Source organism: Dysidea avara, chromosome 4 (genome assembly GCF_963678975.1).
Source record: "Dysidea avara chromosome 4, odDysAvar1.4, whole genome shotgun sequence".
Lineage (NCBI taxonomy): Eukaryota > Metazoa > Porifera > Demospongiae > Dictyoceratida > Dysideidae > Dysidea > Dysidea avara.
This window is the reverse complement of record NC_089275.1, coordinates 21,727,853-21,740,148: the sequence shown is the minus strand read 5'-3', so window position 1 is coordinate 21,740,148 and position 12,296 is coordinate 21,727,853. Positions and strand designations below refer to the sequence as shown.

General features: G+C 38.2%; 3 protein-coding genes across 4 annotated transcripts in view; 2 read left to right on the top strand and 1 right to left on the bottom strand.

Annotated features, from left to right (window-relative positions):
* Nucleotides 1-553, bottom strand: part of LOC136254304 (condensin-2 complex subunit D3-like) — a 2,971-nt gene extending 2,418 nt beyond the window's left edge. Inside the window, exons 1-4 of the mRNA XM_066046980.1 lie at nt 524-553; nt 375-475; nt 180-246; nt 49-132 (exon numbers count right to left, since the gene is read on the bottom strand). Coding sequence (XP_065903052.1) covers nt 49-132; nt 180-246; nt 375-395 — 172 coding nt within the window. The 5' untranslated portion in view covers nt 396-475; nt 524-553. The remainder of the gene's footprint in view (nt 1-48; nt 133-179; nt 247-374; nt 476-523) is intronic.
* LOC136254298 (protein NLRC3-like) overlaps nt 1-12,296 on the top strand; it is a 17,204-nt gene extending 4,908 nt beyond the window's left edge. The window contains exons 2-3 of the mRNA XM_066046965.1: nt 3,924-4,265; nt 9,682-12,296. Of these exons, the coding sequence (XP_065903037.1) occupies nt 3,938-4,265; nt 9,682-12,191 (2,838 nt within the window). The 5' untranslated portion in view covers nt 3,924-3,937 and the 3' untranslated portion in view covers nt 12,192-12,296. The remainder of the gene's footprint in view (nt 1-3,923; nt 4,266-9,681) is intronic.
* Nucleotides 4,690-6,953, top strand: LOC136254301 (uncharacterized). 2 transcript variants are annotated; one of them, XM_066046968.1, is made up of 3 exons: nt 4,691-6,110; nt 6,166-6,522; nt 6,583-6,951. In XM_066046968.1, the coding sequence occupies exons 1-3, from the start codon at nt 5,817-5,819 to the stop codon at nt 6,931-6,933; spliced, it is 1,002 nt and encodes a 333-aa protein (XP_065903040.1). In that variant the 5' UTR covers nt 4,691-5,816; the 3' UTR covers nt 6,934-6,951. The 2 variants fall into 2 exon arrangements, with proteins under 2 accessions (XP_065903039.1, XP_065903040.1); XM_066046967.1 differs by having other exon boundaries at nt 4,690-6,110; nt 6,166-6,953.

The window sequence follows — 12,296 nt, the reverse complement described above, 5'->3', positions numbered from 1 at the left end:
TACTGTTATTAGATACAACAGTTGTCATGGTTACAGTAACACACTTACTCTTCTCATATTCAGGGTTCAAGTGTAGTGACTCAATAACTCTCTGGAACACCATTGGGTGAAACACCTTAAACCCTCCACTACCTACAAGATTAAACTTGATCAAGTATATTCCCACAACACTCACACACCTGGAATCTGCAGTAACAACAGGTACAGGTTAGCAGCCAGTGTTGCTAAACATGTATCATTAAAAATCTACAAGACATCAGTTCAGTGTTATCATGTGTAGTATTAAATGTGTAACCACATGTAATGTAGACATGAAATACACATTTGAACTACTGTTGTAGTTTAATATCATCTTGAGGTACAGTCATGCTTACCTCCTTCATCTTATCCACCATACTGAGGATCACTGCAATAACCGAGGCAATAACTGATTTGTACGCAATGCCACTCTCATCCAAAACAGTATACAATCGACCTAACAAAATACACTACGTACTATTATGGAGCATTACAAGTGTTTTACCTTTTCCTTCTGACTCGTGTAGCCATTTGGCAGTAGCGGATACGACTGTTCTCCAGTTTTATTCGTTGAAGAAATCACCTCCCGGCTCTGTCTTCCCCAGATAGCGGTACAGTTTCGCAGAAATTATCCGACCACACTTGAGCCATCCAGTCTAAGGGGACTTCTCCAATCCCCAAGGACAGATAGGCTTCTAGCGTAACACTGGAAACAGACATGACAGCTATAATTAAAGTTCCAAACCCACAATCAAAACTAACATATTAAGTCCAACAGTGGAAGTCATCACCAGGCTGCCGATACATTGGATATGGTATTAAAGTAAGCTTGTTTTGTTGTGTTAATGGTGGTCCACAGTCTGAAAACCAACTTTTACAAATTGATCCTCCTACCTTTGTAGTCTTGCAGCCAGACCCGCCCACTTTTTCTCGTATTGGTAGGGCAATATAAAAGAAAAGGTAGTCTTGCTGCACGAGACTACTACCGTTGTGGGATGCTCTTTGTAATATCCCATTGCTAGACCCTCCATTATTGTAGAAATTCATTTCAGTTATGGCCATAGTCTTACCACCACAGACCTCACCACAGACTGTGAGAAAGGTCTTGGAGTCTGGATAACTTCGACCTTGTACCCGAGTTTTCAATGCCAGGAGGCAAAAGTCCTGCTACTATCAAACGACCATTTATATTAATTAAGTATATTACAATAGATTCATTTAACATCCTTTATAAAACGTACATCCAACCACATATTGACTAGGCTTGCATGGAGTCCATATTATGCTAAGGATATAGATATGTTGAAGAAAATTCAGCACCGTGCTACCTTAGACATGATATGATACCCAATTAACAAATTCACATCCGCATGGTTGTGTCTGTATTAAAGAAAGGTAATGAAAAGTTACCAACAAACTACCAACCTGTCAGTTTGGATTTCTGTTCATTGCCTTTTCCTGGACTTTGCAAAGACATTTGACTCTGCCTCATGAGAGGTTGTTGACTTTAAGGGGTCAATCTCAAAGTATTCTATAGCAAACCTGCCACTTGGCCTATTTTTATTAAAGCAGTTACACTAAGGTATACGTGATACAATTATATTCTCTAGCATTCTACTTACAATTAATTATTAGATCACCATTGTTACATCACTTCTCCCCTTCTTTAAAGTTCGTCCCAAGATTGCTGCTACCTCTTGAGAGTAGTTATTTTCTTTCTCAATGAATAGGAGCATTGGTAATGAGGGTCCCTTGGTCTCACTATGCCTATCTCAGTGGCCTCAGTTGTTCTCATTCTCAGGTTTCTTATAATCATAAATATTTTCCACCAATTCCTTAGTAGGTTCAACCTCTTCACGATCATCTGTCCATATAGACAATTGGAATTTACATAGCTGAACAGTCATCCTCTTCCCTTGTCAGTGTCTCAATCCACTATAAACCTTCCCATTACTGTGCTTCTTAGGTCCATACCAACAATACCCTGCAACTAGTTTTGGGGGGCATCTGGTTACACGTTGCTGATGCACTTGGATCTGAGCTTCTTGAGAAAATAAATGTTTGATGCAATTACTTCTTTCTGTATAGGATATGGTACGGTCCATGCCAGGGATTAAAAAGCTTGTGATTCTGACCTGTCTCTTTGGCAGTAATTTTATGAACACCCAATCCCCTGATAATCAATTTGGTTACTCTTCCTGTTGTATACTTCCTTGTAACCTTTCTGTGCTTTCTACTTGATTAACTCAGCAGCTAACTCAGCATGCAATTCAGTCATGGTTACAGACTGAAGAGTAGGGATTAGATGTCCACTAGTATACCTACAGGTATAGGCAACATCCCTTGTTTCACAACTTTCAGCTGATCCTTTGTTTCCCTACTGTTTGTTCTCTGATCCCTAATCCAGCTTAAAATTCCTAATTTTTCCTTCTACTTGTTTGTTTACTTTTTAATATCACAGTTATGACTACTGAATCCACATGTATCACATTAAAAGAACAAATGGCTCCATGCAGGCATTCCATAAAAATTTATTTTGCATCTAAATGTGCCCCCAATAATCAATTACGCAGTGATAAGTGAGGTGGCCTTTAAGCTTCGTATGTAGCTATGCTCTGCTTGTTACACAGCGTTACAAACAAAGAACAGTATAAGAAACTTCTTTGCAATGAATTCAGTCCCTACAGAAAAGGCGGGGGGGGAAAGCATGACACAGCCAGAGGGAAACCATATCGTGCTATTGCAAATCGACACCTTGCTTTGTCAGTGAAAAGAACTGGAACACCAAGGAGGACAAAGGTAAGTCCATGATACGTGCATTGTATGTATGGTGGTTGGTGAAAAGGCATGTCTCGGGATGAAACGATGTTAAACAATGAAAAAATCAAGCCTGTAGCCTCACCCATTGTTGAGTTATGTTTGGCTGAAGGCGTCAGTTAGTTAGTCAGAATAAAATTCTGTTAAATAGAAAATTTTAAAAATTTCATAGAAACTTGTTGGACTGGTTTGGGGTCACTCAGAAGGTAATTTTGGGCTTGGCTGTGCCTATCCAATACTGCCAAACTGTTATGAAGGAAATTTGAGGCTGGTTTTAGTGTAGGCAAGAAAGCCAAAACTGCATGATACCTAATATACAGTACTACCGTACTGTATGACACTGCTCACTTGTTTCAGTACTTTTTATCTATGTACTATGGTCCCTACTCTAGTTGAGAATTCCAAAATTTTTTATGTACTTGTATGTTAATGTTAACCCATGCACACCACATCTGAAATGGCGCCGTGTGTCCCAGCTACTGTAGAACGTCTGAAAAGTGAAGTATCCATTATGCTTTTTTGTCAGCTATGTTCAACCTGTTACTCAGCATTTTGAATCAAGAACTGTTCAAAAAGCACCTCTGCAATCAAAATAGCCACTATGAAAATTACGGACGATTTCCGTTACAAAGGGAAGCCATCACGTGCTACCACCAAATCAACACTTTTTGCTGTCAGCAAAGATTAATGGGACACAAAGGAGGAGACTGGTAAGTCCATGAAGAATGCATTGTATGTACTGCGGTATGCCAAAAGGCACCTCTTAGGCTGAAATGACATCGAACAGTGAAAAAATCAAGCCTGTAGCCTTAGCCGTTGTCAAGTTACGCTTGTCTGAAGGCATCAGGCAGTACGTCAGTTAGTAGAAATTCTGGAAATATAAATAATCCGTAGCAACTTGCTGAAAGTGTTTCAGGTTGATCTGAAAGCTTGTTTGGGTTTAGTTTTACCTAACCAATACTGCTTCATTGTCATCAGGGAAAAGTGAGGCTGGTTTTGGGTGATGTTTTTTCATGGGCTACCCCCAAACCTTTGTGGTCCCTACTATACAGTACTATCACACTGTATGATATACTTTGACTTTTCAGGTTGTTAAAATAAAATGTCAGCCCTACAAGTGTACCAAGACTATTATGTGTCATTAATGGACTTGCCGATGAATGATGCCAAGTTCATAGCAAAATTGTATTCTAAGAGGCTCCTACCAGGTAATCTCAAGTCAACTATTAAGGCAGAGAAAACTTCAGCTGACAAGGCGATGATGTTTTTGGATGAAGTCATTGGATCAACTGTGAAGAATAATGATCTTACATCATTCAAGACATTACTGTCAATAATGGAGGAAGGTGATGATGAAGTCTTGAAGAAGTTAGCAAATAAAATCAGATCCTCACTGGACCATCTACCATCATCTTGTAGTAGTGATCATGGTGAGTGATTCATATCATATTCAATCACAACCTCTTCATTTTAGTGATAGTACAAAACACAGTTCATGGCCTTTTAGTGTTAAAGCCGTACACTAAGTGGATCTGTACTGAACAGGTTTCACTGTCTGAATATGTATACAGTGGCGTAGCTACCACTGAGGCAACCAAGGAAGCTGCCTCAGTAAAAAATGCTCAAAAATTTAGACTGAGCAGGCCTGGCTGAGTTTTTGCACCCTGAATTTTCTACTCAATGACAACATTACTATAGTATTACTGTACCACACATAATAGAATCTATGGCTGTAGTACTAAGCATGCAGGGCTGGAGCCACAGTCCAGCATTGGCTGGACCACTTTTCAGATACTTGCTATACGTATAGTAAAAAATTTGGTGGTAAAAAAACTTTGGCGAATATCATTACAATCACCAAAGTTTTATCCGCCAATTATTTTTAGCAATCACATGAGCAGATTAGCCTTGTTGAAAGGATGGGTATTGAAGTATCGTGCCAATTATATCGTGGGTATTTCCAAGCATTCCCTCCAACTGTTGCAAGGTTCATTGTCCTACCACATCTCCATCATGCTTTGGTCCACAACAGTAAACTAGACTCAGGTGGTTTCAATGGTACACCTTAAGGTGACTAAATTTAGTGATTTTGTATATTGGCATTTATTACTTCATATCACAAGTACTCTTTTGTGTAGAACAAAAATGTTTAGATATTATTGTAGTGCATGAAATTACCATTAAATTTACAGTGTGTGTCAAACAATAATCTATCTTCATTTACAAAAGGCAGTTTCTTCCTTATACCATACAATTTGTTGTTGTTTTTTTGAAGGGGAAGGGTGGCTGGTAAAATTAATTTTGTAGGTTATCAAACATTGTGTGTAACACCTATTTTGGCAGTGTGAGTGATTTATCGACTTTTCAGACAATAATTGATAGCTGGGGCGTGTGGTACCATTTCTTTGTTTTGTGAGATAATGACCATATGTAATGATACAAATGATAAGGAGATACCATGTCTACAATGAAATATGGACCACTACACCAGAGGAATTTGTTTTGTAGACAAGACTGGAACAATGATAGGGCGAATTGTTGCACATGTCCATGTAAAGAGGGAAATCTTGAGTAGCTTCAGTCCAAGAGTCCAGTTTCCTACTAGCAATTGGCTTGAAAATACAATGCCACTCCAATTCAATCATAGTTCAACAGCTACACAATTGTTGCACTAGTTCACGTGTAGTATATAGTGTACACCAACTCAGTTTCAGGCTTTGCTACATAACGAGGTACATTTCAGAGCCACCATTGGCAACTTTTAATATGCCTAAAAGTTGCCAATTGTGGCAATTTATGGAATCAAGTGATTTCCATAATTGGCAAGTTCTAGGTTATAGCCAGAATTGGTACCAACCATTAGAAGTTACACCAATTTGGAAACTTGAGGATTCCCAGTGTCTACTTCAATTGTTGCTAAGTTTAACAACTCTCTCACTAGTACAGGGATTTGCGAAGTTCTTGCAAATCCGTAATTTAAAATGTACGCACATGTGCATTACTTTGCAGTTGAATTATTGGCGCGAACTAACTGTAAAGGCGGCCAACTGCTTGTGCGTGTGCCAGTGAAAGCATCAGTGATGAATCAGTGTACTAATAACCAACAATGTGTATCTTTGGCACCATCAGTAACGGTACAAGTGTTACACTCATCTTCGAGCCCATCTTCATTATCCGGTTCCCAGGCCAGTGTTATTCCCATGGCCGCTACTCCACTCGGGGTTCCAATTACTAATAACCGTGACTCAGTACGAGGCTCTGTAGCCGGTGACAAGGTAAGACTGTTCAGGTAAAGTAACTCATGTAATCACTAATGAATCTCTTTTTCAGGTGCCTTATACTTATAAAGTTAGGATAATAAATCCCAACAAAAAGAGTGATTTCATATTGCGCCAGCTTCACCGACACCACTCTCGATTTTCGACGGTCACTGCCATTCGAGTGAGCATGATAGATGAATTCGATGATCAGGTACCAGATTCTGTGAAGTTCAATGTTGGCTACATTGATGATAGACACCAGATGTCACTGTTTAACGTAGATGATTTGAGCCTGATGTATTCCAAATACAAACTAGGTGGTGAAATAATTCTATGGTGTGAGGGTAGGTGCATAGAAGATAACCGTGGCAGTCGAAAGAGAGGCTTAGAAGCAGCAGGTCAACAGAAACAAGAAAGAGAAGACCAGGTAGATAATGTATTTGCGGATCTCAAGTCCAAACATAACGAAAAGTACACTGTGCCACAGCTGAGACTATGGTCAAGAATGGTGTGTTCAGGCATACACGATGACATGGACAAACCACCAGATGTTCCTGCTTTTGGAGCCAGTGTTAAAAAGCCACATAAAGAGTCACTTGCAGATGCTATTACAGGAGCAGCAGCTACTCTTGTGAAAACATTTGGAGCACCTGATGCGAGTTCCAGTGAAGTGCATCGTGAGCCTACTCCTACTGTGATGGGTGTATCTCCAGGTAAAACTGTTCAGCTACGGATGAAAAACCTAAAGCAGCTACGATATCTTCAAAGTTTATTTGAAGATGAATACTCAATGAAAGTGAGTATTCAGAACAAAAGACTTGTATTTTGTCATCGTTAAGGAAGCTATAAGCATTTGATCTGCATATATAGAAAACATTTCAACTACATAAATAACTTTTGGTGTTATCATGTACATGTACAACTATTACTTATCTATAATTATACAGTCCACTTTCAGAAATCCAGTTTTGACAATCTTGCAGTGTGATAGTTGCAAAAGCTGCTAACAAAGCAGTCTCCACATCCATGCTTGTTTGCTCATCTACTTTCATCAAAGTTTTCACTTTAGAAAATGCCAATTCTATTGGCATAAAGTCAGGAGAATATGGTGGAAGGAAGTGCACAATTGCACCAACTTCTTCAATCATCTTGACTATACTACTTAGATGATGAATGGAACAGTTATCCATTATTACCACACTGTGTGGATTTTTTCCATCATAAGGCAATAAGCAAGGTAAAAGGTGTTTTTCAACAAAGCTATAAAAGACATCACCATTGGTTACACCTCGCACAACCTTCACATCTAATAAACCATTCACAGACATAAAAGCTATGCCAGATAGGTGATCTCCTCTGATCAAAAGCTGATGACTCACAACTGGCTTTCCTCTCATGCTGTAGCCATAGTGCCGTAATGTATTTCTTCAATCAGTTCCAGTCTCATCAAGAAAAATCAGCATTTCAGGGCTGTAAATGGACACCTCTGATATATACTGTTGCCTCAAAAAATCATCCCTTTGTGTAGCAGTGATCCTCAGCTTCTGTCTTGTAAATCCACTCTTTTGCAAGAATCTACATATGTTTGAAATGTGAATGTTCACTGACAATGAATTTAATAGTTCCTCCTGTATTTCTTGTAATTTGATTCCTGGCCTTCCCATTGCAAGATGCAATGTAAGTAACTGAGCGGGATCTGTTAGCTTTCTAGAAGCTCTATCTGTTGGATATTGAAGTTTGCTTACAGTTCCAGTGCTGAGAAATCGTTGTAAAATCCTACGAACAGTAGATTGATCAATGTTTAAATTCTGTGCGATTACTGCATCACCATATCCCAGTGCTTCTTTCTGCCAAACGATTCGCCATCGTAAGTCTTCACTATATGCATGCGATCGTTTACTTTCACAAGATGTCATTCTCAATTCGCGTACAAAGACCAGTGTTCGCGCCAATAATTCAACTGTAAAGTAATGCGCATGTGCGTACGTTTTAAATTACGGATTTGCAAGAACTTTGCAAATCCCTGTAGCCAAATGTGGCATCCTTCAAACCTTGCCGGTTTTGAGAATATTAAGTGCACAGTTATATAGTGTGCCACAGAACTTTCGATTATGGGTTTAAGTTTCCATTATTGGCAATAATTTATATCAAGATGCTTTTAGTTTTATCTGATTTCACAGGTTATTACATTTACCCCTAACTCTAACTAACCCTACTAGTGAATTTCCAGCAAATGTGACCTGATCTGCAAAAAGAGGACATAATCGCATTTTTTTCGAATTCCTGTTTATTGAATATTTATAATCTATTTAGCCAAGTGTACCCACTGGCAAAATTTCAGCTTCATATGCCAAACACTCTGGGAGTTACAGCCCTACAAAGTAGCAACAACAGAAAAATCAATTTGTACAGCAAGTATTGGGAGAATAAATTACAGGCGCTTACAAAAATGGTTGTAACTTACCAATGGATCGAGGTACAGAGCTAAACTTTTCACCATCGTGTTCGCCATGAACAAAGGAATAAATCATTGGGTAAGTTTTTCATTTACTCACCCTTCTTCACTGCATACAAAGGAAAAATTCATGAAGAAAAATCGATCGTGTACGATCGCTTCGACATGACATAAACAAATGCTCATAACTTACGTGTCCTTGGGTCTACTGCAATGGAACAAAGATTGTCCAACTCCTCTTAAGCAGGCTAATAAGATGATATCCAGGTTTTTACTGTTAGTCCCTTCCTTCACTAAAAAAGAGGGGTTAAAAAAATTTACGAAAATATGCAAGTATTTCACCCAATTTATTCAATGAGCTAGTAGACACTGAGAGAGGAAGGAAGAGAACAAAGTCCAAGAAGGGTAAAGGAGCTAAAACAAGAAAGAGATATGTCAGCATTGAATCAGGTATGACGTATACATACGGGAGGGTTGTAACATATGGAGTGGGGGGGCATAGTCCTTCAGAAGCTAAAGGTATAATATGTTTCTAGAATGAAATTTTGAAATATATAGAGCAGTTTTATGGCTAGACCAAATTATGCTTTTTCTAACTGGTCTGAATTGATTAAGAGAAAGGATCAGTGACAGTCATGAGTAGCTCAGTTATGAGCCTAATTTGGCATGCAAAAATCATGTGCATTTTATTTACAAACATATCCCTAGCCTGTGCCCATGGGATGGTGTTGCAGATGTAAGTTTTCATACTCATTAACTGTGGAGGATTGTTGTATGCAGTGACTGTTCTATTAGAGTATTTAACTGACTGCTGTATTAAAGTATTTCCATCTTCTTTGATTGAATTTTTTTGGAGGGGGGACCCCCATTCTTGGATCTGTAACTGAGAGTACGTGAAACTTACCAAAAAGGACATTTCTATAATCTCCGATTTGTATTAGTGCAAGACCAGTTAATCATATGTGCAAACACAGACTCTATAATGAGGTCATTAACTGCACCTTAGATGTACATATTTGGGACCAACAAGACATGGTCATTATAACAAGGTAAATATGTGACTACAATGCATTGTTACTACATTATATTATGTGGTTTACAGTGTTGTGTGTTTGTGTACATGTCCTATAGGTGATGGTCGGTTACAACAAGCTACTGATAATGTCAAGGCAAGGTACCAATGTAAAGGATTAGTGAAATCTTCAACAGAAAAAGACCCATGGCCTCCATTTCATGCTGAATCCTTCACAAGCTTAGCTCTAGTACATCAAAAAATTAAACATTTACAAGTTAAAGAAGATACCACCAAAGCAGCTAGGGTACGTATTAAGGGAGAAATACACAAAATACCTGAACTAACATCATCAATTAAACTGGACAATATCCATCAAATAGTCACTCCCATCACTTCAGATGATCAATGTCCCATGAGTATCCTAATAGAGGGTCACCCTGGAATTGGTAAGACAACACTAGCTAAAGAGATCTGTTTACAGTGGGCTAACAATAAACTGCTCACATCAGATAAACTAGTACTCTTACTGATGTTAAGGGACCCCAATGTACAGAAAATGACTAGCGTAGAAGAGCTGGTGAAATATACAGTTCGTGCAGATTTTGCAAAACTTGTTTTGAGCTACTTGTACAGCACTGATGGAATTGGAATTACCTTCATCATTGATGGATTTGATGAACTCAGTAATGAATTACGTCACTCATCATTCTTTAGAAAACTTATTGAAGGGGACACTCTACCTAATGCTAGAGTAGTTGTAACATCAAGACCATCTGCTTCAGGTTGTCTACATCAACATGTACACAGACGAATAGAAGTTCTTGGATTTGAGAAATCAAGCAAAGAGCAGTATGTCAGCAAAGCTTTGAAGGGTTCTCCTGACAAACTACAAACACTAACAAAACACTTTCGACAATACCCTAATATCAATGCAATATGCTACATTCCATTAAACATGGCTATCATAGTATTCCTGTGTCTACTAGGATCCCTACCACCAACTACCACTGAAATGTTTGCAAGCTTTATCCTGCACACAGTGTGTCGCCATCTTAAGAGGACAGGAAAAATTGTTGGAGATAAGCCAATCAACAAAATGGAAGACTTACCACAGCCAGTTCAAAAAGCACTACAACAACTGGAGAAGGTTGCATTTGCTGCTCTTAAAGAAGATAAAATAATATTTACAGTGAATAATTTACCTGAAATGTGCAGGAACGATCCCACTTGTTATGGACTACTACAATCTGTTCAGTGTTATTGTTCAAATGAAATTGGTACCACAACTAACTCATTGAACTTCCTACACTTGGGAATACAAGAATATTTTGCTGCTAAATATGTAGCAACCTTACCAGATGATAAAGTGTATTCACTACTAGTGGAATCATTCCTTATTACAAGTTTAGAATATGGTATGAATTATGACAGAGAAACAAGTGCTCAACAAGATAAGGCTCTCCGCCTGTCCAACATGTGGATTTTCTTTTGTGGGATAACCAAAGGACAGTCTAGTTCTTTTAAGAAGTATCTATCAACAAACTCAAGACATTTACTACCATCAGCCACACCTGGTGTGATACATGATGAAATTCCAATAGGATCAGCTGTAACTATCTCACAAGACATCATGAAAGATACAAGAAAGGTTCTCTATTTGTTCCAATGTTTCCAGGAGGCCCAAGATGACACAATGTGTGACGTTTTGTCCAAATCAGTTGATGACAAACAAACAGGTAGAAGTGTGATTGACCTCAGTGGTCAATCCCTCATTCCAGTGGAAGTGACATCTCTAGGATTCTTCCTATCAAGAACACACAAAAAATTGGATGAACTAAACCTTATGGATAGTCACATTGGAGATCATGGTATCAACATATTACATCAGTATCTTTGTGGAGATAAAGCAAATGAACTAAAAATAGAAGAAATATTTCTATTTGGTAATGACCTCACTGTAGCATCATCACCTCTCATTAGTGACCTTATCACTTACCTTCAGCCACACAAGTTGTCATTGCATGGTAATAATATTACTAGAGTAGGTGACATCTGTCATGCAATTATCAACACCACCACTGTGAAAAAATTAGACATTAATGGAAATGGCCTAAGATCAACGGAAGCACCAGCAATAGCTGATATGATGACTTGTTTGGAGGAATTGTACATCAGTAAGAATAAACTTGGTGACGACAGTGCTGTAATATTAGCAGATGGGATCATAAAAAGCAACACACTGAAATTATTAGAGATTGGTGGCAATGATATTAGAGCCAGAGGAGCTATAGCAATTGCAAACAGTTTAACACACAACACCACAATTGAGGTACTAGGAATTAGCGGCAATCCTATAGGTAGAGATGGAGCCATAGCAATTGCTGAAGCCATTACTAATAACAAGACATTAAAGATACTGTATCTAGGTGGTGATTATACATTAGATGAAGAGTCAGCAATGATAATAATGAAGAGTATGTATAATAATAACAGTATCAATAAGCTGCACCTTCCCAGGACACTAAAGGAAAATGACAATGTGAAGAGTGAAGCTGAAAATATCAACAAAAATTTCAATAAGACAAAAGTAGAGCTTGTTTATGGTAATGTGTACTTTGGGTTGTAGATTTATACCTTATTTGAATTTTATAATTTAATTAGTGTATAGATAATAACTTACATGTGTTTTCTGATGCACACAAAATTCAAATCTATGAAGTGCATTGATAAA

Bases quoted from the DNA above. Each gene is read 5' to 3' on its own strand.
- LOC136254301 (XM_066046967.1), top strand. From the start codon at position 5,817: ATGTACGCACATGTGCATTACTTTGCAGTTGAATTATTGGCGCGAACT. The intron at 6,111-6,165 runs GTAAGACTGTTC...TCTCTTTTTCAG, and splicing joins GCTCTGTAGCCGGTGACAAG to GTGCCTTATACTTATAAAGT.